This window comes from Lolium perenne, chromosome 4, assembly GCF_019359855.2.
Source record: "Lolium perenne isolate Kyuss_39 chromosome 4, Kyuss_2.0, whole genome shotgun sequence".
Taxonomy (NCBI): Eukaryota; Viridiplantae; Streptophyta; class Magnoliopsida; order Poales; family Poaceae; genus Lolium; species Lolium perenne.
The window spans coordinates 307,969,671-307,990,238 of NC_067247.2; the positions used below are offsets into that span (position 1 = coordinate 307,969,671).

Genomic DNA, 20,568 nt, shown 5'->3' on the forward strand with positions numbered 1-20,568 from the left:
CTACTACTTCCGCTGCCCGCTGGAACGGGGAGAAGGACGTCGTCTTCATCAACACCGAACGTGTGACCGAGTACGGAGGTGCTGCCCGATTGTGGCGCCGTCAAGATCTTCTACGCGCTTTTGAAAGCGGCAAGTGATCATCTTCTGCAACAACGAGATCTAATCTCGTAGGCTTTGGAAATCTTCAAGGGTTAGTCTCGTTCATCCCCTCGTTGCTCCCGTCTTCTAGATTGCATCTTGGCTTGGATTGCGTTCTCGCGGTAGGAATTTTTTTGTTTTCTATGCAACGAATCCCTACAGTGGTATCAGAGCCGTGTCTATGCATAGATGGTTGCACGAGTAGAACACAATTGTTTTGTGGGTGTTGATGCTTATGTTGTCTTTAGTTTGAGTACTTTGCATCTTTGTGGCATAGTGGGATGAAGCGGCTCGGGCTAACTTTACATGACCGCGTTCATGAGATTTGCTCCACGCTCGACATGCAACTTGTATTGCATAAGTGGCTTTGCGGGTGTTTGTCTCTCCTACTATAGCGAAGATTCAATTTACTCTTCTATTGACAACACTAGTATCACCGTTGTTGTTCATGTTCATAGGTAGATTAGATCTCACTCGAAAACCCTAGACCACGTAAAATATGCAAACCAAATTAGAGACGTCTAACTTGTTTTTGCAGGGTTTGGTGATGTGATATGGCCATAATGTGATGATGAATATGTATGAGATAATCATTATTGTATTGTGGCAACCGGCAGGAGCCTTATGGTTGTCTTTAAATTTCATGTTGAGTAGTATTTCTAAGTAGTTGTAATAGTTGCTACATGGGAGAACAATCACGAAGACGGCGCCATTGACCTTCACGCCTACGCCGACGATGATGGAGATCAACCCATTGATGATGGAGATCATGTCCGTGCTTTGGAGATGAAGATCAAAGGCGCAAAGACAAAGTGGCCATATCATATCACATATGAACTGCATGTGATGTTAATCCTTTTTATGCATCTTATTTTGCTTAGATCGCGACGGTAGCATTATAAGATGATCCCTCTCACTAAAATATCAAGATAATAAAGTGGTCATCCTTAGTAGCACCGTTACCAATACTTGTCATTTCGAAACATCTCGTGATGATCGGGTATGATAGATTCAACAACTGTATACAACGGGTGCAAGCCAGTTTTGCACACGCGGATACTAAGGTTGCCTTGACGAGCCTAGCATGTACAGACATGGTCTCGGAACACGTGATACCGAAAGGTAGAGCATGAATCATATGATTGATATGATGAACACTTTGAGTGTTCGCCATTGAAATTACATCTTGTCTCGTGATGATCGGACTTGGTGTGGTGGATTTGGTTCGTGTGATCACTAAAACAATTCGAGGGATATTGTTTTGAGTGGGAGTTCACCTAGTTTTTAATTTTGTTGAATTAAAATTTGAACTCAATTTGTCATAAACTTAGTCTAAACTATTGCAAATATATGTTGTAGATTATGGCGTCCCCAATCAATTTTAACCAGTTCCTAGAGAAAGAAAAGCTTAAAAGCAACGGTAGCAACTTCACCGGCTGGTTCCGTCATGTGAGGATTTTCCTCGCTGGTGGAAACCTGCAATATGTGCTTGATGCACTGCTAGGTGACCCTCCTGCAGAAACTGAAACCGATGAAGTAAAGAATGTTTACGCGACTCGGAAAACTCGGTACTCTCAAGTTCAGTGTGCCATCCTATGCAGTCTGGAAGCCGATCTTCAAAAACGTTTTGAGCACCACGATCCTCATGAGTTGGTCAATGAGCTGAAAGCTATATTTGAAACTCATGCGGCCGTGGAATGCTATGAAGCATCGAAACACTTCTTCAGCTGCATGATGGAAGAAGGCAGCTCCGTTAGTGAGCACATGCTCGCCATGACCGGGCATGCGAAGAAACTCAGTGACTTGGGAATAGTGATTCCTAACAGATTGGGGATTAATCGTGTCCTTCAATCACTGCCACCTAGTTATAAGAACTTTGTGATGAACTAGAATATGCAGAACATGAACAAAGAGTTACCTGAACTCTTCGCCATGCTGAAATCTGCTGAGATTGAGATTAAGAAAGAGCACCAAGTGTTGATGGTCAACAAGACCATCAGTTTCAAGAAACAGGGCAAGTCTAAAGGAAAATTCAAGAAGGGTGGCAAGAAAGCTGCCACGCCTCCTGTGAAACCTAAGAATGGCCCTAAGCCTGATGCTGAGTGCTATTACTACAAGGAGAAGGGACACTGGAAGCGTAATTGCTCCAAGTATTTGGCTGATCTGAAGAGCGGCCTTGTCAAGAAGAAGAAAGAAGGTATATCTGATATACATGTTATAGATGTTTATCTTACTGGTTCTCGTACTAGTACCTGGGTATTTGATACTGGTTCGGTTGCTCATATTTATAACTCGAAACAGGAACTAAAGAATAAACGAAGACTATTGAAGGATGAAGTGACGATGCGCGTTGGAAATGGATCCAAGGTCAATGTGATCGCAGTCGGCACACTCCCTCTACATCTACCTTCGGGATTAGTTTTAAACCTCAATAATTGTTATTTTGTACCCGCGTTGAGCATGAACATTATATCTGGATCTTGTTTAATGCAAGACGGTTATTCATTCAAGTCTGAGAATAATGGTTGTTCTATTTTTATGAATAATATCTTTTATGGTCGAGCACCTGAGAAGAATGGTTTATTTCTATTATAGCTCGAATGTAGTGATACACATGTTCATAACGTTGATGCTAAACGAATTAAATTGAATGATAATTCTACTTATATGTGGCACTGTCGTCTTGATCATATTGGAGTGAAACGCATGAAGAAACTCCATACCGATGGATTACTTGAATCACTTGACTTTGAGTCACTTGATAGATGCGAAGCATGTCTAATGGGAAAAATGACTAAGACTCAATTCTCTGGTATTATGGAGCGAACTACAGACTTATTGGAAATCATACATACCGATGTGTGCGGACCAATGAGTGTAGCATCGCGCGGTGGTTATCGTTATGTTCTAACCTTCACAGATGATCTGAGTAGATATGGGTATATCTATTTCATGAAACATAAATCCGAAACTTTCAAGAAGTTTAAGGGATTTCAAAGTGAAGTAGAAAATCAACGTAACAAGAAGATTAAATTTCTACGATCTGATCGTGGAGGTGAATATCTGAGTTATGAGTTTGGCATGCATTTAAAGAAATGCGGAATACTTTCACAATTGACACCGCCGGGAACACCTCAACGAAACGGTGTATCCGAACGTCGTAATCGAACTATCTTAGATATGGTTCGTTCTATGATGTCTCTTACTGATTTGCCGTTATCTTTTTGGAGTTATGCATTAGAGACAGCCGCATTCACTTTAAATAGAGCACCATCAAAATCCGTAGAAACGTCACCGTATTAATTATGGTTTAATAAGAAACCTAAGCTGTCGTTCCTTAAAGTTTAGGGTTGCGAAGCCTATGTAAAGAAGTTACAACCGGACAAGCTAGAACCCAAAGCGGAGAAATGCGTCTTCATAGGATACCCTAAGGAAACTATAGGGTACACTTTCTATCACAGATCCGAAGGCAAAATCTTTGTTGCTAAGAACGGAACCTTTCTTGAGAAAGAATTTCTCACTAAAGAAGTGACTGGAAGAAAAGTAGAACTCGATGAGATTGATGAATCTTTACTCGTTGATCAGAGTAGCGCAGTACCGGAAACTGTTCCTGTGCCGCCTACACCGGCAACAGAGGAACCTAATGATAATGATCATGAAACTTCGAACGAGGAAAATACTGAACCTCGCAGATCGACAAGGGAACGTGCCACTCCTGATTGGTATGATCCTTGTCTAAATGTCATGATTGTGGACAACAATGATGAAGACCCTGCGACGTATGAAGAAGCGATGATGAGCCAAGATTCCAACAAATGGCAAGAAGCCATGAAATCCGAAATGCGATCCATGTATGATAACAAAGTGTGGACTTTGGTAGACTTACCTGATAGCCGCAAGGCTGTCGAGAATAAATGGATCTTCAAAAGAAAAACAGATGCTGATGGTAATATTACTGTCTATAAAGCTCGACTTGTCACAAAGGGTTACCAACAAATTCAAGGTGTTGACTACGATGAGACTTTCTCACCTGTGGCAAAGCTAAAATCTGTGAGGATTTTGTTAGCAATAGCTGCATTTTTCGATTATGAGATTTGGCAGATGGATGTCAAAACGATGTTCCTTAATGGAGACATTTAGGAAGAGTTGTATATGGTACAACCCAAAGGTTTTGTCGATCCTAAAAATGCTGACAAGGTGTGCAAACTTCAGCGTTCAATTTATGGACTGAAGCAAGCATCCAGAAGTTGGAACCGACGCTTTGATAAGGTGATCAAAGACTTCGGGTTTATACAATGTCATGGAGAGGCCTGTATTTACAAGAAAGTGAGTGGGAGCTCTGTAGCGTTCCTGATATTATATGTAGATGACATATTATTGATTGGGAATGATATAGGACTATTAAGCAGTGTAAAAGGTTATTTGAATAATAGTTTTTCAATGAAAGACCTTGGTGAAGCATCGTACATATTAGGTATCAAGATTTATAGAGATAGATCAAGACGCCTAATAGGGCTTTCACAGAGTACATACCTGGACAAGATTCTAAAGAAGTTTAGAATGGACGAAAGTAAGAAAGGGTTCTTACCTATGTTACCAGCCAAGGTCTTGAGTAAGACTCAAGGTCCGGCTACGGCAGAAGAAAGAGAAAGGATGAATCAGATCCCCTATGTCTCGACAGTAGGCTCTATCATGTATGCCATGTTATGTACTTGACCGGATATAGCACATGTTGTTAGTTTGACTAGCAGATATCAAAGTGATCCAGGAATGGAACACTGAACAGCGGTCAAGAATATCCCGAAGTACTTAAAAAGAACTAAGGATATGTTTCTTTGTTATGGAGGTGACCAAGAGCTCGTTGTAACCAGTTACACCGATGCAAGTTGGAACACTGATCCTGATGACTCTAAGTCTCAGTCTGGGTACGTGTTTATATTGAATGGTGCTGCAGTAAGCTGGGCAAGCTCGAAGTAGTGCACGGTGGCGAAGTCTTCAACAAAATCGGAGTACATAGCGGCTTCAGAGGCTTCATCAGAAGCGGTATGGATGAAGAGGTTCATTGTAGAGTTCGGTGTGGTTCCTAGTGCATTGGACCCACTAGTCATCTACTGTGACAACATGAGTGCCATCGCCAATGCACAAGAACCAAGGTCACACAAGAGGCTGAAGCATATCAAGCTGCGTTATCATTCGATTCGCGAGTACATCGAAGATGGAGAAGTAAAGATTTGCATAGTACACACTAATCTGAATGTAGCAGATCCGTTGACTAAAGCTCTCCCTAGGGCAAAGCATGACCAACACCAGAATGCCATGGGTGTTAGGTACCTTACAATGTAATCTAGATTATTGACTCTAGTGCAAGTGGGAGACTGTTGGAGAAATGTCCAAGAGGCAATAATAAAAGTGGTTATTATATATCTTTGTGTTTATGATAAATATTTATATACCATGCTATAATTGTATTAACCGAAACATTGATACATGTGTGTTATGTAAACAACAATGAGTCCCTAGTAAGCCTCTTAACTAGCTTGTTGATTAATAGATGATCATAGTTTAATGATCATGAACATTGGATGTTATTAATAACAAGGTTATGTCATTATATGAACTAGCAAGGTGGCCCTCGCAAATGTGAGGGCAACATCTTCAGTCATTAGTTATTTTATCAATTTCTATTTCATTATTTTGAATCATGTATATTCATATAAATCTCAATAAGACGTGATATGATTTTGTAATTACCAAAGATCTTGCAAATAAATATTACAACTGCTCGTTAAGATGCACACTCATGTAATATTACAGTTGCACGTAAGATACACACTCATGTACGCATAGCCCACAGTATAGCCTGGCGTGAATATATTGGACCATGTCCTGTTATTTTGTTCAAAATTTGGCTATCAAACATTAAATATCAAATTTTAATTAGCAATATTGATATACTTCGACTCTTTGTATATACATGCTTATGTATGCGTAGCTGGTGGTATAGCCTGGCATGATATATTCGGACCATGTCTTTTAATTAGCAATATAGATGTACATGGCATGGATATATTTCGACCGTGTATTTTAATTAGCATTGTAGATTTATTTTGAGTATTTCTATATACACACTCATGTACACTTAGCTGGCAGTATAGCTTGGCGCAAGTATATTTGGATCATGTCCTATTATTTGGTACTGCTTTCAAATTTTGAGTATGAATTTTCAGATTTTGAACTTCAATTAGCAATATAGATGTACTTCAAGTATTAGTATAAGCATGCTCATGTATAGCCGGCAGTATAGCCTTGCCTAAATATATTCAAATGATGTCCTCCTATTATGTACTATTTTAAAATTTTGGTATTATTTTTAGATTTCAAATATTATTTAGCAAGATCGACGTATTCTGATCATTGGTATATATGCGCTCATGTATGCGTAGCTGGCCTGGAGTGAATATATTTGCACCACGTCCTAGATATTAAAATAAGTTAAGTGATGCGGATGTGGACTAACATCGTGTCTCTATTTTAGTCCTATATATATTTTTTAGTATATAAAAATAGATAGATTCCCACTCCGGATATCTTGTAATTTTTATATATAATTTTTATGATACAAATTATATATTAGTTCAAACTATATTTATTTAAAAAAAATAAAAAATGCATGAAATATATAAAGTTTATATTTTCCGGTTTTGTAATCAGGTTGGATATGCACATAGAAACTCATGATAGATTTTAGCAGAACGTGTTGTCTTGATGAAGTTTAGACGAACCACACACCATCAATAAATATACAAATAATTCTGGTACAACATGCTGCTATCGATTGGATTTATTGAAAGGCATGCAAGGAACTTTAAGTTGTTTCAGGCATATGCCATAGAAATGGAATCCACGTGATGACGTGTTAGACCGGCTGTTGTTTCGCACAGGATGGGATATACGTCCAGCTTCCGGACTCCGTTGTGCCGTCGACCAACATAATCGTGCAGGTGCATATTCTTCGTAACGTTTTATTTTAGATCTGACAAACACCATCGTGCCGATGCATATTTTCCGTAACATTTTATTTTAGATCTTCACCGTTAGTATCTAGTGTTAACATTAATTTAACGGATTAGATTATTTAGTATATGTGGAATCACCTGGTGACTTAATTTATTAAAACTCCTTTTTTTTTTTAGTAAATCTTCAACCAAAGAATCGATGAGCGATCGGGACAGCGCCCGATGTTGGTCCCAGCCGATCGCTTTGTACACGTATAATTTTAGATCAACAACAACAACAACAACAACAACAACAACAACAACAACAACAACAACAACAACAACAACAACAACAACAACCAAGCCTTTCAGTCCCAAACAAGTTGGGGTAGGCTAGAGTTGAAACCCATAAGATCTCGAAGCCAAGTCATGGTTCCGGAACGTGGATAGCCAACTTCCACGCACCCCTATCCATGGCTAACTCTTTGTCGATATTCCAAACCTTCATGTCTCTCTTAACGGACTCCTCCCATGTTAAGTTTGGTCTACCACGACCCCTCTTAACATTCTCATCACGCTTTATCCGTCCGCTATGCACTGGCGCTTCCGGAGGCCTCCGTTGGATATGTCCAAACCATCTGAGACGATGTTGGACCAGCTTCTCTTCAATCGGTGCTACCCCAACTCTCTCTCGTATATCGTCGTTCCGTACCCGATCCTTTCTTGTGTGGCCACATATCCATCTCAACATGCGCATCTCTGCTACACTTAACTGTTCGATATGTCGTCTCTTCGTTGGCCAACACTCAGCGCCATACAACATCGCAGGTCGGATAGTTGTCCTATAAAACCTGCCTTTTAGCTTTTGTGGCACTCTCTTGTCACAGAGTACGCCAGAAGCTTGGCGCCACTTCATCCAACCAGCCTTGATTCAGTGGCCCACATCTTCATCGATATCGCCATCCTTCTGCAACATGGACCCCAAATATCGAAAAGTGTCTCTCTCTGGTACCACCTGCCCATCAAGGCTAACCTCTCCCTCCTCATGCCTAGTAGAACTGAAACTGCACCTCATATATTCAGTTTTAGTTCTACTAAGCCTAAAACCTTTCGATTCGAGAGTTCGCCTCCACAACTCTAACTTTCTATTAACCCCCGTTCGGCTATCATCGACTAGCACCACATCATCCGCAAAGAGCATACACCATGGGATGTCTCCTTGTATATCCCTTGTGACCTCATCCATCACCAAATCAAAAATATAAGGGCTCAAAGCTGACCCTTGGTGTAGCCCTATTCTAATTGGAAAGTCATCAGTGTCACCATCGCTTGTTCGAACACTTGTCACAACATTATCATACATATCCTTGATGAGGGTAATGTACTTTATTGGGACTTTGTGTTTCTCCAAGGCCCACCACATGACATTCCGAGGTATCTTATCATAGGCCTTCTCCAAATCAATGAACACCATATGAAGGTCCTTCTTTTGCTCCTTGTATCTCTCCATCAGCTGTCGTACCAAGAAGATGGCTTCCTGAAGGAGATATGCCCTAGAGGCAATAATAAAGTGGTTATTATTTATATCTTTATGTTTATGATAAATGTTTATATATCATGCTATAATTGTATTAACCGAAACATTAGTACATGTGTGATATGTAGACAACAAGAAGTCCCTAGTATGCCTCTTAAACTAGCTTGTTGATTAATGGATGATTAGTTTCATAATCATGAACATTGGATGTTATTAATAACAAGGTTATGTCATTGTATGAATGATGTAATGGACACACCCAATTAAGCGTAGCATAAGATCTCGTCATTAAGTTATTTGCTATAAGCTTTCGATACATAGTTACCTAGTCCTTATGACCATGAGATCATGTAAATCACTTATACCGGAAAGGTACTTTGATTACACCAAACACCACTGCGTAAATGGGTGGCTATAAAGGTGGGATTAAGTATCCGGAAAGTATGAGTTGAGGCATATGGATCAACAGTGGGATTTGTCCATCCCGATGACGGATAGATATACTCTGGGCCCTCTCGGTGGAATGTCGTCTAATGTCTTGCAAGCATATGAATGAGTTCATAAGAGACCACATACCACGGTACGAGTAAAGAGTACTTGTCAGGAGACGAGGTTGAACAAGGTATAGAGTGATACCGAAGATCAAACCTCGGACAAGTAAAATATCGCGTGACAAAGGGAATTGGTATTTTATGTGAATGGTTCATTCGATCACTAAAGTCATCGTTGAATATGTGGGAGCCATTATGGATCTCCAGATCCCGCTATTGGTTATTGGTCGGAGTGAGTACTCAACCATGTCCACATAGTTCACGAACCGTAGGGTGACACACTTAAAGTTGGATGTTGAAATGGTAGAACTTGAATATGGAATGGAGTTCGAATATTTGTTCGGAGTCCCAGATGAGATCCCGGACATCACGAGGAGTTCCGGAATGGTCCGGAGAATAAGATTCATATATAGGATGTCATTTTGTGTGAATTAAAATGTCGCGGAAGGTTCTATGGAAGGTTCTAGAAGGTTCTAGAAAAGTCCGGAAGAAACCACCAAGGAAGGTGGAGTCCACATGGGACTCCACCTCCATGGCCGGCCAACCCTAGTGGGGGAGGAGTCCCAAGTGGACTCCCCCTTAGGGGGCCGGCCACCCCCCATATGGGAGGTGGAACTCCCACCTCTAGTGGGAGTCCTAGCTTGGCTAGGTTTCCCCTCCATATGGAAGGTTTTTGGTTCGGGTCTTATTCGAAGACTTGGAGACCAACTCTTGGGGATCCACCTATATAATGAGGGGCCAAGGGAGGGGGCCGTCCACCCCAAAGACCACAAGCTGGCCGCCCCCCTTGAAGTGGCCGGCCACCCCCTCCCAAACCCTAGCCGCCCCCCTCTCCTCCATATCTCCCGCGTAGCTTTAGCGAAGCTCCGCCGGAGTTCTCCACCGCCACCGACATCACGCCGTCGTGCTGTCGGATTCAAGAGGAGCTACTACTTCCGCTGCCCGCTGGAACGGGAGGTGGACGTCGTCTTCATCAACAACCGAACGTGTGACCGAGTACGGAGGTGCTGCCCGTTCGTGGCGCCGGAACCGATCGTGATCAAGATCTTCTACGCGCTTTTGCAAGCGGCAAGTGAACGTCTACCGCAGCAACAAGAGCCTCCTCTTGTAGGCTTTGGAATCTCTTCAAGGGTGAGACTCGATACCCCCTCGTTGCTACCGTCTTCTAGATTGCATCTTGGCTTGGATTGCGTGTTCACGGTAGGAAAATTTTTGTTTTCTATGCAACGTTATCCTACAGTGGTATCAGAGCCGTGTCTATGCATAGATGGTTGCACGAGTAGAACACAATGGTTTTGTGGGCGTTGATGCTCCTGTTATCTTTAGTTTGAGTACTTTGCATCTTTGTGGCATAGTGGGATGAAGCGGCTCGGACTAACTTTACATGACCGCGTTCATGAGACTTGTTCCTCGTTCGACATGCAACTTGTATTGCATAAGAGGCTTTGCGGGTGTCTGTCTCTCCTACTATAGTGAAGATTCAATTTACTCTTCTATTGAAAACATTAGTATCAACGTTGTGGTTCATGTTCGTAGGTAGATTAGATCTCTCTCGAAAACCCTAAACCACGTAAAATATGCAAACCAAATTAGAGACGTCTAACTTGTTTTTGCAGGGTTTGGCGATGTGATATGGCCATAATGTGATGATGAATATGTATGAGATGATCATTATTGCATGGTGGCAACCGGCAGGAGCCTTATGGTTGTCTTTAAATTTCATGTTGAGTAGTATTTCAAAGTAGTTATAATAGTTGCTACATGGAGGACAATCATGAAGACGGCGCCATTGACCTTGACGCTACGCCGGCGATGATGGAGATCATGCCCGAAGATGATGGAGATCATGTCCGTGCTTTGGAGATGAAGATCAAAGGCGCAAAGACAAAAGAGCCATATCATATCACATATAAACTGCATGTGATGTTAATCCTTTTATGCATCTTATTTTGCTTAGATCGCGACGGTAGCATTATAAGATGATCCCTCACTAAAATCTCAAGATAATAAAGTGTTCATCCTTAGTAGCACCGTTGCCAAGACTTGTCGTTTCGAAGCATCTCGTGATGATCGGGTGTGATAGAATCAACAAGTGCATACAACGAGTGCAAGACAGTTTTGCACATGCGGATACTAAGGTGGCCTTGACGAGCCTAGCATGTACAGACATGGTCTCGGAACACGTGATACCGAAAGGTAGAGCATGAATCATATGGTTGATATGATGAACACTTTGAGTGTTCGCCATTGAAATCACACCTTGTCTCGTGATGATCGGACATAGGTGCGGTGGATTTGGTTCATGTGATCACTAAGACAATGCGAGGGATATTGTTTTGAGTGGGAGTTCACCTAGATTTTTAATTATGTTGAATTAAAATTTGAACTCAATTTGTCATAAACTTAGTCTAAACTTTTGCAAATATATGTTGTAGAGATGGCGTCCCCAATCAATTTTAATCAGTTCCTAGAGAAAGAGAAACTTAAGAGCAACGGTAGCAACTTCACCGACTGGTTCCGTCATGTGAGGATCTTCCTCTCTGGCAGAAATCTGCAATATGTGCTTGATGCACCGCTAGGTGACCCTCCTGCAGAAACTGAAACCGATGAAGTAAAAGCTGTTTACGAGACTCGGAAAATTCGGTACTCTCAAGTTCAGTGTGCCATCCTGTGCAGTCTGGAATCCGATCTTCAAAAACGTTTTGAGCACCACGATCCTCATGAGTTGATGAAAGAGCTGAAAGCTATTTTTGAGACTCATGCGGCCGTGGAATGCTATGAAGCATCGAAACAATTCTTCAACTGCATGATGGAAGAAGGCAGCTCCGTTAGTGAGCACATGCTCGCCATGACCGGGCATGCGAAGAAACTCAGTGACTTGGGAATAGTGATTCCTAACAGACTGGGGATTAATCGTGTCCTTCAATCACTGCCACCAAGTTACAAGAACTTTGTGATGAACTACAATATGCAGAACATGAACAAGGAGTTACCTGAACTCTTTGGCATGCTAAAAGCTGCTGAGATTGAGATCAAGAAAGAGCACCAAGTGTTGATGGTCAACAAGACCACCAGTTTCAAGAAACAGGGCAAGTCTAAGGGAAAATTCAAGAAGGGTGGCAAGAAAGCTGCCACGCCTCCTATGAAACCTAAGAACGGCCCTAAGCACGATCTTGAGTGCTATTACGCAAGGAGAAGGGACCTTTGGAAGCGTAATTGCTCCAAGTACCTGGCTGATCTGAAGAGCGGCCTTGTCAAGAAGAAGAAAGAAGGTATATCTGATATACATGTTATAGATGTTTATCTCACTGGTTCTCGTTCTAGTACCTGGGTATTTGATACTGGTTCGGTTGCTCATATCTGTAACTCGAAACAGGAACTAAAGAATAAACGAAGACTACTGAAAGATGAAGTGACGATGCGCGTTGGAAATGGATCCAAAGTCGATGTGATCGCTGTCGGCACACTTCCTCTACATCTACCTTCGGGATTAGTTTTAAGCCTAAATAATTGTTATTTTGTACCCGCGTTGAGCATGAACATTATATCTGGATCTTGTTTAATGTAAGACGGTTATTCATTCAAGTCTGAGAATAATGGTTGTTCTATTTTTATGAATAATATCTTTTATGGTCAAGCACCACAAAAGAATGGCTTATTTCTGTTAGATCTCGATAGTAGTGATACGCATATACATAACATTGATGCTAAGCGAATTAAATTGAATGATAATTCTATTTATATGTGGCACTGTCGTCTTGGTCATATTGGAGTGAAACGCATGAAGAAACTCCATACTGATGGATTACTTGAATCACTTGACTTTGAGTCACTTGATAGATGCGAAGCATGTCTAATGGGAAAAATGACAAAGACTCCATTTTCTGGTATGATGGAGCGAGCTACTGACTTATTGGAAATCATACATACCGATGTATGTGGACCAATGAGCGTAGCATCGCGCGGTGGTTATCGTTATGTTCTAACCTTCACAGATGATTTGAGTAGATATGGGTATATCTATTTCATGAAACATAAATCCAAAACTTTCGAGAAGTTTAAGGAATTCCAAAGTGAAGTAGAAAATCAACGTAACAAGAAGATCAAATTTCTACGATCTGATCGTGGAGGTGAATATCTGAGTTATGAGTTTGGCATGCATTTAAAGAAATGCGGAATACTTTCACAATTGACACCGCCGGGAACACCTCAACGTAACGGTGTGTCGAGAGCAACGTAAATCGAACTCTCTTAGATATGGTTCGTTCTATGATGTCTCTTACTGATTTGCCGTTATCATTTTGGAGTTATGCATTAGAGACAGCCGCATTCACTTTAAATATAGCACCATCAAAATCCGTAGAAACGACACCGTATGAATTATGGTTTAACAAGAAACCTAAGCTATCGTTCCTGAAAGTTTGGGGTTGCGAAGCCTATGTAAAGAAGTTACAACCGGACAAGCTAGAACCCAAAGCAGAGAAATGCATCTTCATAGGATACCCTAAGGAAACTATAGGGTATACTTTCTATCACAAATTCGAAGGCAAAATCTTTGTTGCTAAGAACGGAACCTTTCTTGAGAAAGAATTTCTCACTAAAGAAGTGAATGGAAGAAAAGTAGAACTCGATGAGATTGATGAATCTATACTCGTTGATCAGAGTAGCGCGATGCGGAAGTTGTACAGTACCGCCTACACCGGCAACGAGAGGAAGCTAATGATAATGATCATGAAACTTCGAACGAGGAAACTACTGAACCTCGCAGATCGACAAGGGAACGTACCACTCCTGATTGGTATGATCCTTGTCTAAATGTCATGATTGTGGATAACAATGATGAGGACCCTGCGACGTATGAAGAAGCGATGATGAGCCCAGATTCCAACAAATGGCAAGAAGCCATGAAATCCGAAATGGGATCCATGTATGATAACAAAGTATGGACTTTGGTAGACTTACCTGATAGCCGAAAGGCTGTCGAGAATAAATGGATTTTGAAGAGAAAAACAGATGCTGATGGTAATATTACTGTCTATAAAGCTCGACTTGTCGCAAAGGGTTTCCGACAAATTCAAGGAGTTGACTATGATGAGACTTTCTCACCTGTAGCGAAGCTAAAATCTGTAAGGATTTTGTTAGCAATAGCTGCATTTTTCGATTATGAGATTTGGCAGATGGATGTCAAAACGGCGTTCCTTAATGGAGACATTGAGGAAGAGTTGTATATGGTACAACCCAAAGGTTTTGTCGATCCTAAAAATGCTGACAAAGTATGCAAACTTCAGCGTCCAATCTATGGACGGAAGCAAGCATCAAGAAGTTGGAACCGACGCTTTGATAAGGTGATCAAAGACTTCGGGTTTATACAGTGTCATGGAGAGGCCTGTATTTACAAGAAAGTGAGTGGGAGCTCTATAGCATTCCTGATATTATATGTAGATGACATATTATTGATCGGGAATGATATAAAACTATTAAGCAGTGTTAAAGGTTATTTGAATAATAGTTTTTCAATGAAAGACCTTGGTGAAGCATCGTATATATTAGGCATCAAGATTTATAGAGATAGATCAAGACGCCTAATAGGGCTATCACAGAGTACATATCTGGACAAGATTCTAAAGAAGTTTAGAATGGACGAAAGTAAGAAAGGGTTCTTACCTATGTTACCAGGCAAAGTCTTGAGTAAGACTCAAGGACCGGCTACGGCAGAAGAAAGAGAAAGGATGAGTAAAATCCCCTATGCCTCGGCAGTAGGATCTATCATGTATGCCATGCTATGTACTAGACCGGATATAGCACATGCTGTTAGTTTGACTAGCGAGATATCAAAGTGATCCAGGGAATAGAACAACTGGACAGCGGTCAAGAATATCTGAAGTACTTGAAAAGAACTAAGGATATGTTTCTTTGTTATGGAGGTGACCAAGAGCTCGTTGTAAGTGGTTACACCGATGCAAGTTGGAACACTGATCCTGATGACTCTAAGTCACAATGCAGGTACGTGTTTATATTGAATGGTGCTGCGATGGTGGGCAAGCTCGAAGCAGTGCACGGTGGCGAAGTCTTCAACAGAATCAGAGTACATAGCGGCTTCGGAGGCTTCATCAGAAGCGGTATGGATGAAGAGGTTCATTGTAGAGCTCAGGGTGGTTCCTAGTGCATTGGACCCATTAATCATTTCTTTGTGATAACATGGGTGCCATCGCCAATGCACAAGAGCCAAGGTCACACAAGAGGCTGAAGCATATCAAGCTGCGTTACCACTCGATTCGCGAGTACATCGAAGATGGAGAAGTAAAGATTTGCAAAGTACACACTGATTTGAATGTAGCAGATCCGTTGACTAAAGCTCTCCCTAGGGCAAAGCATGACCAACACCAGAATGCCATGGGTGTTAGGTATATTACAATGTAATCTAGATTATTGACTCTAGTGCAAGTGGGAGACTGAAGGAGATATGCCCTAGAGGCAATAATAAAGTGGTTATTATTTATATCTTTATGTTTATGATAAATGTTTATATATCATGCTATAATTGTATTAACCGAAACATTAGTACATGTGTGATATGTAGACAACAAGAAGTCCCTAGTATGCCTCTTAAACTAGCTTGTTGATTAATGGATGATTAGTTTCATAATCATGAACATTGGATGTTATTAATAACAAGGTTATGTCATTGTATGAATGATGTAATGGACACACCCAATTAAGCGTAGCATAAGATCTCGTCATTAAGTTATTTGCTATAAGCTTTCGATACATAGTTACCTAGTCCTTATGACCATGAGATCATGTAAATCACTTATACCGGAAAGGTACTTTGATTACACCAAACACCACTGCGTAAATGGGTGGCTATAAAGGTGGGATTAAGTATCCGGAAAGTATGAGTTGAGGCATATGGATCAACAGTGGGATTTGTCCATCCCGATGACGGATAGATATACTCTGGGCCCTCTCGGTGGAATGTCGTCTAATGTCTTGCAAACATATGAATGAGTTCATAAGAGACCACATACCACGGTACGAGTAAAGAGTACTTGTCAGGAGACGAGGTTGAACAAGGTATAGAGTGATACCGAAGATCAAACCTCGGACAAGTAAAATATCGCGTGACAAAGGGAATTGGTATTTTATGTGAATGGTTCATTCGATCACTAAAGTCATCGTTGAATATGTGGGAGCCATTATGGATCTCCAGATCCCGCTATTGGTTATTGGTCGGAGTGAGTACTCAACCATGTCCACATAGTTCACGAACCGTAGGGTGACACACTTAAAGTTGGATGTTGAAATGGTAGAACTTGAATATGGAATGGAGTTCGAATATTTGTTCGGAGTCCCGGATGATATCCCGGACATCACGAGGAGTTTCGGAATGGTCCGGAGAATAAGATTCATATATAAGATGTCATTTTATGTGAATTAAAATGTCGCGGAAGGTTCTATGGAAGGTTCTAGAAGGTTCTAGAAAAGTCCGGAAGAAACCACCAAGGAAGGTGGAGTCCACATGGGACTCCACCTCCATGGCCGGCCAACCCTAGTGGGGGAGGAGTCCCAAGTGGACTCCCCCTTAGGGGGCCGGCCACCCCCCCATATGGGAGGTGGAACTCCCACCTCTAGTGGGAGTCCTAGCTTGGCTAGGTTTCCCCTCCATATGGAAGGTTTTTGGTTCGGGTCTTATTCGAAGACTTGGAGACCAACTCTTGGGGATCCACCTATATAATGAGGGGCCAAGGGAGGGGGCCGTCCACCCCAAAGACCACAAGCTGGCCGCCCCCCTTGAAGTGGCCGGCCACCCCCTCCCAAACCCTAGCCGCCCCCCTCTCCTCCATATCTCCCGCGTAGCTTTAGCGAAGCTCCGCCGGAGTTCTCCACCGCCACCGACATCACGCCGTCGTGCTGTCGGATTCAAGAGGAGCTACTACTTCCGCTGCCCGCTGGAACGGGAGGTGGATGTCGTCTTCATCAACAACCGAACGTGTGACCGAGTACGGAGGTGCTGCCCGTTCGTGGCGCCGGAACCGATCGTGATCAAGATCTTCTACGCGCTTTTGCAAGCGGCAAGTGAACGTCTACCGCAGCAACAAGAGCCTCCTCTTGTAGGCTTTGGAATCTCTTCAAGGGTGAGACTCGATACCCCCTCGTTGCTACCGTCTTCTAGATTGCATCTTGGCTTGGATTGCGTGTTCGCGGTAGGAAAATTTTTGTTTTCTATGCAACGTTATCCTACACTTCCATGGTAGACCTCCCAGGCATGAAACCAAATTGGTTTTTGGTCACGCTTGTCAACCTTCTTAAACGGTGCTCAATGACTCTCTCTCATAACTTCATAGTATGGCTCATCAGCTTGATTCCACGGTAATTAGTACAACTTTGAACATCCCCCTTGTTCTTGAAGATTGGTACTAAAATACTCCGCCTCCATTCTTCGGGCATCTTGTTTGACCGAAAAATGAGGTTGAAAAGCTTAGTTAGCCATACTATCGCTACGTCTCCAAGGCCTCTCCACGCCTCGATGGGGATACCATCAGGACCCATCGCCTTGCCGCCTTTCATCCTCCTTAACGCCTCCTTAACCTCAGACTCCTGGATACGTCGCACAAAGCACATGCTGGTATCATCAAAGGAGTCATCTAGCTCAATGGTAGAGCTCTCAGCCTCTCCATTGTAAAGGTTGTCAAAGTACTCCCGCCATCTACGCTTGATCGCCTCATCCTTCACAAGAAGCTGATCATCTCCGTCCTTGATGCATTTGACTTCGTCGACATCCCTCGTCTTCCTCTCCCTAAACTTGGCCATCTTATAGATGTCCCTTTCGCCTTCCTTCGTGTTTAAACGTTGGTAGAGGTCCTCATACGCCCGACCCCTTGCTTCACTCACCGCCCGCTTTGCAGCCTTCTTCGCCACCTTGTACTTCTCCATGTTAGCTGCACTCCTATCCAGATATAGGCATCTGAAATAGTCCTTTTTCTCCCTAATAACCTTCTGGACCTCATCGTTCCACCACCAGGTATCCTTAGCTTCCCTTCTACTTCCCTTAGTCACCCCAAACTCCTCTACAGCGACCTTCCGCAAGCAGGTCGCCATACTCGTCCACATCATGTTTGCATCGCCTCCTTCCTCCCAAGGGCCCTCCTTAATAACCCTCTCCCTGAAAGACTGGGATGCCTCACCCTTGAGCTTCCACCACTTTGTTCTAGCGACTTTGGCGCGCTTACCCCGCTGGACACGGATCCTAAAGCGAAAGTCAGCAACCACCAGCTTATGTTGAGGGACAACACTCTCTCCAGGAATCACCTTACAATCAATGCAGGCGCGTCTGTCTTCTCTTCTAGAGAGGACAAAATCAATCTGGCTAGAGTGTAGACCACTACTGAACGTCACTAGATGGGATTCTCTCTTCCTAAAGAGGGTGTTAGCTACGACCATGTCATAGGCTAGAGCGAAGCTCAGGACATCTTCTCCTTCTTGGTTCCTGATGCCATAGCCAAAGCCCCTATGCACCATTTCAAAACCTGTGTTAGATGTACCCACATGGCCATTGAGGTCTCCTCCTATGAAGAGCTTCTCACCAATAGGTACCCTCCTAACCAAGTCCTCCAGGCCTTCCCAGAACTCCCTCTTGGTGCTCTCATTGTGGCCTACTTGTGGGGCATACGCGCTGATAACATTGAGGACTAAGTCCCCAACAACCAGCTTGACAAGGATCATCCGGTCCCCTTGCCTCTTGACGTCCACAACTCCATCACTGAGGCTCTTATTGACCAAGATGCCTACTCCATATTTGTTTGAAGTTGTCCCCGTGTACCACAACTTGAAACCGGTATCCTCCACCTCCTTCGCCTTCTGTCCCTTCCATTTGGTCTCTTGGACACATAGGACATCAACACGCCTCCTCACCGCTGTATCAACTAACTCCGGTAGCTTACCCGTCAGGGACCCTACGTTCCAGCTACCTAAGCGTATCCTCCTAGGCTCGGCTAACTTCCTTACCCTCCAAGTCCAACGGCAGTATCTAATTCTCCAATTAAAGCTAGCTCTATTTGTACAGGAGGGAGAGAGTCGACTATCTGATTTTGGTGGATTCCTGGGAGCGGAGACTACCTTTTAAATTTTGAGATCGGAGCTGAGAATACATTTTTATTTTTGAGATCGGAGCAGAGACTACCCGAGCTAGAGATCAGCACCAGCGGTGGACAAAAAAAGCGATTAGATTAGTACATGTACATCCGTTAGATCTAACTTCAAAAAAATTACCCACCTCTGCCATTACAACATGGATTACGTAACCTCTTTCGTTTGCTTTGTGTTCCTTTTTCCTCGACTGCCAGGCCGCCGCCGCATCTGTAGTCGTACATAGATTGTTGGAGTTGTGTGATGGAAACCAAAAGAAATCATCCATCCTATATACACATGAAATATGTGGCCCGCCGGCGTATTCTACCGTGCACTCAGATACGAGCAATCCCGCGGCCGCGGATTCCGGTCGTCTAGGGTGGCGTATTCTAGCGTGTACTCATGTGCAGGCAATCCCGCGGCCGCCATGTTTCGATCGCCACCACCCGCGTGTTCCGTGATGCACTCAGCCAGTCGATGTCAACTCTCCATCAACGTCAGGTAAGATTTAATCTGATGCATACGACATGCAGGCATGCATGCGCATAGATCGATCGACCAAATCAAAAGTTGCATGGTGCACACGCAGCTGGACAACCCAAACACAAGTGCTTTATTTTTTTTCGTGTATTCAGTAATTAGGGTCACTGAGATTACACATGTTAAATACCTGAACTAACTTAGGACTGAAAGAGTTCATATGAGCTCATCTTAAGAAAATAAATAAGATTACTAATTTACTGTAACGACTACTTTGGTTCATATTACACCAGCAACAGAAGAATAGAGCAAGTTTATAGAAACAACCTGAACAATGGTTTACCATGTGGTAGACGTGGTGAGCAACTAAACAATTGTTATACAAAAAAACCTGAACAATGGTTTATAGGAAAAAAGTTGAGAATTGATAACATAACTAAAGAAAAAGGCACAACCCATCTAACATTAAAATAGTAAAAACAGCTACGTTCCATAGAAGAGAAGCAAAGGAAATTATATTGTACTACATCTGTTCATGAAAGAATATTTTAGATTTATCAAAATTTCGATGGAGGAAGCATATAATACAGTTTATTTTTCTAACAAGTCACTTAATCAAACTAAGATGATGCGCACTAGAATCAGCTAGCATAAACTTCAAGGGAAAATGCAAGTGAACTAATTCAAAAATCTAAAAATAATTATACAAATATTATTATCCGCGAAAATATAATCAAGT

The 20,568-nt window shown here is 42.4% G+C and overlaps 1 protein-coding gene across 1 annotated transcript in view; it reads right to left on the bottom strand.

Annotated features, from left to right (window-relative positions):
• The window catches only part of LOC139830203 (uncharacterized), a 48,501-nt gene that overhangs the window by 23,355 nt on the left and 4,578 nt on the right, over positions 1-20,568 (bottom strand). The window contains exon 4 of the mRNA XM_071818211.1: positions 17,759-19,337. Coding sequence (XP_071674312.1) covers positions 17,759-19,337 — 1,579 coding nt within the window. The remainder of the gene's footprint in view (positions 1-17,758; positions 19,338-20,568) is intronic.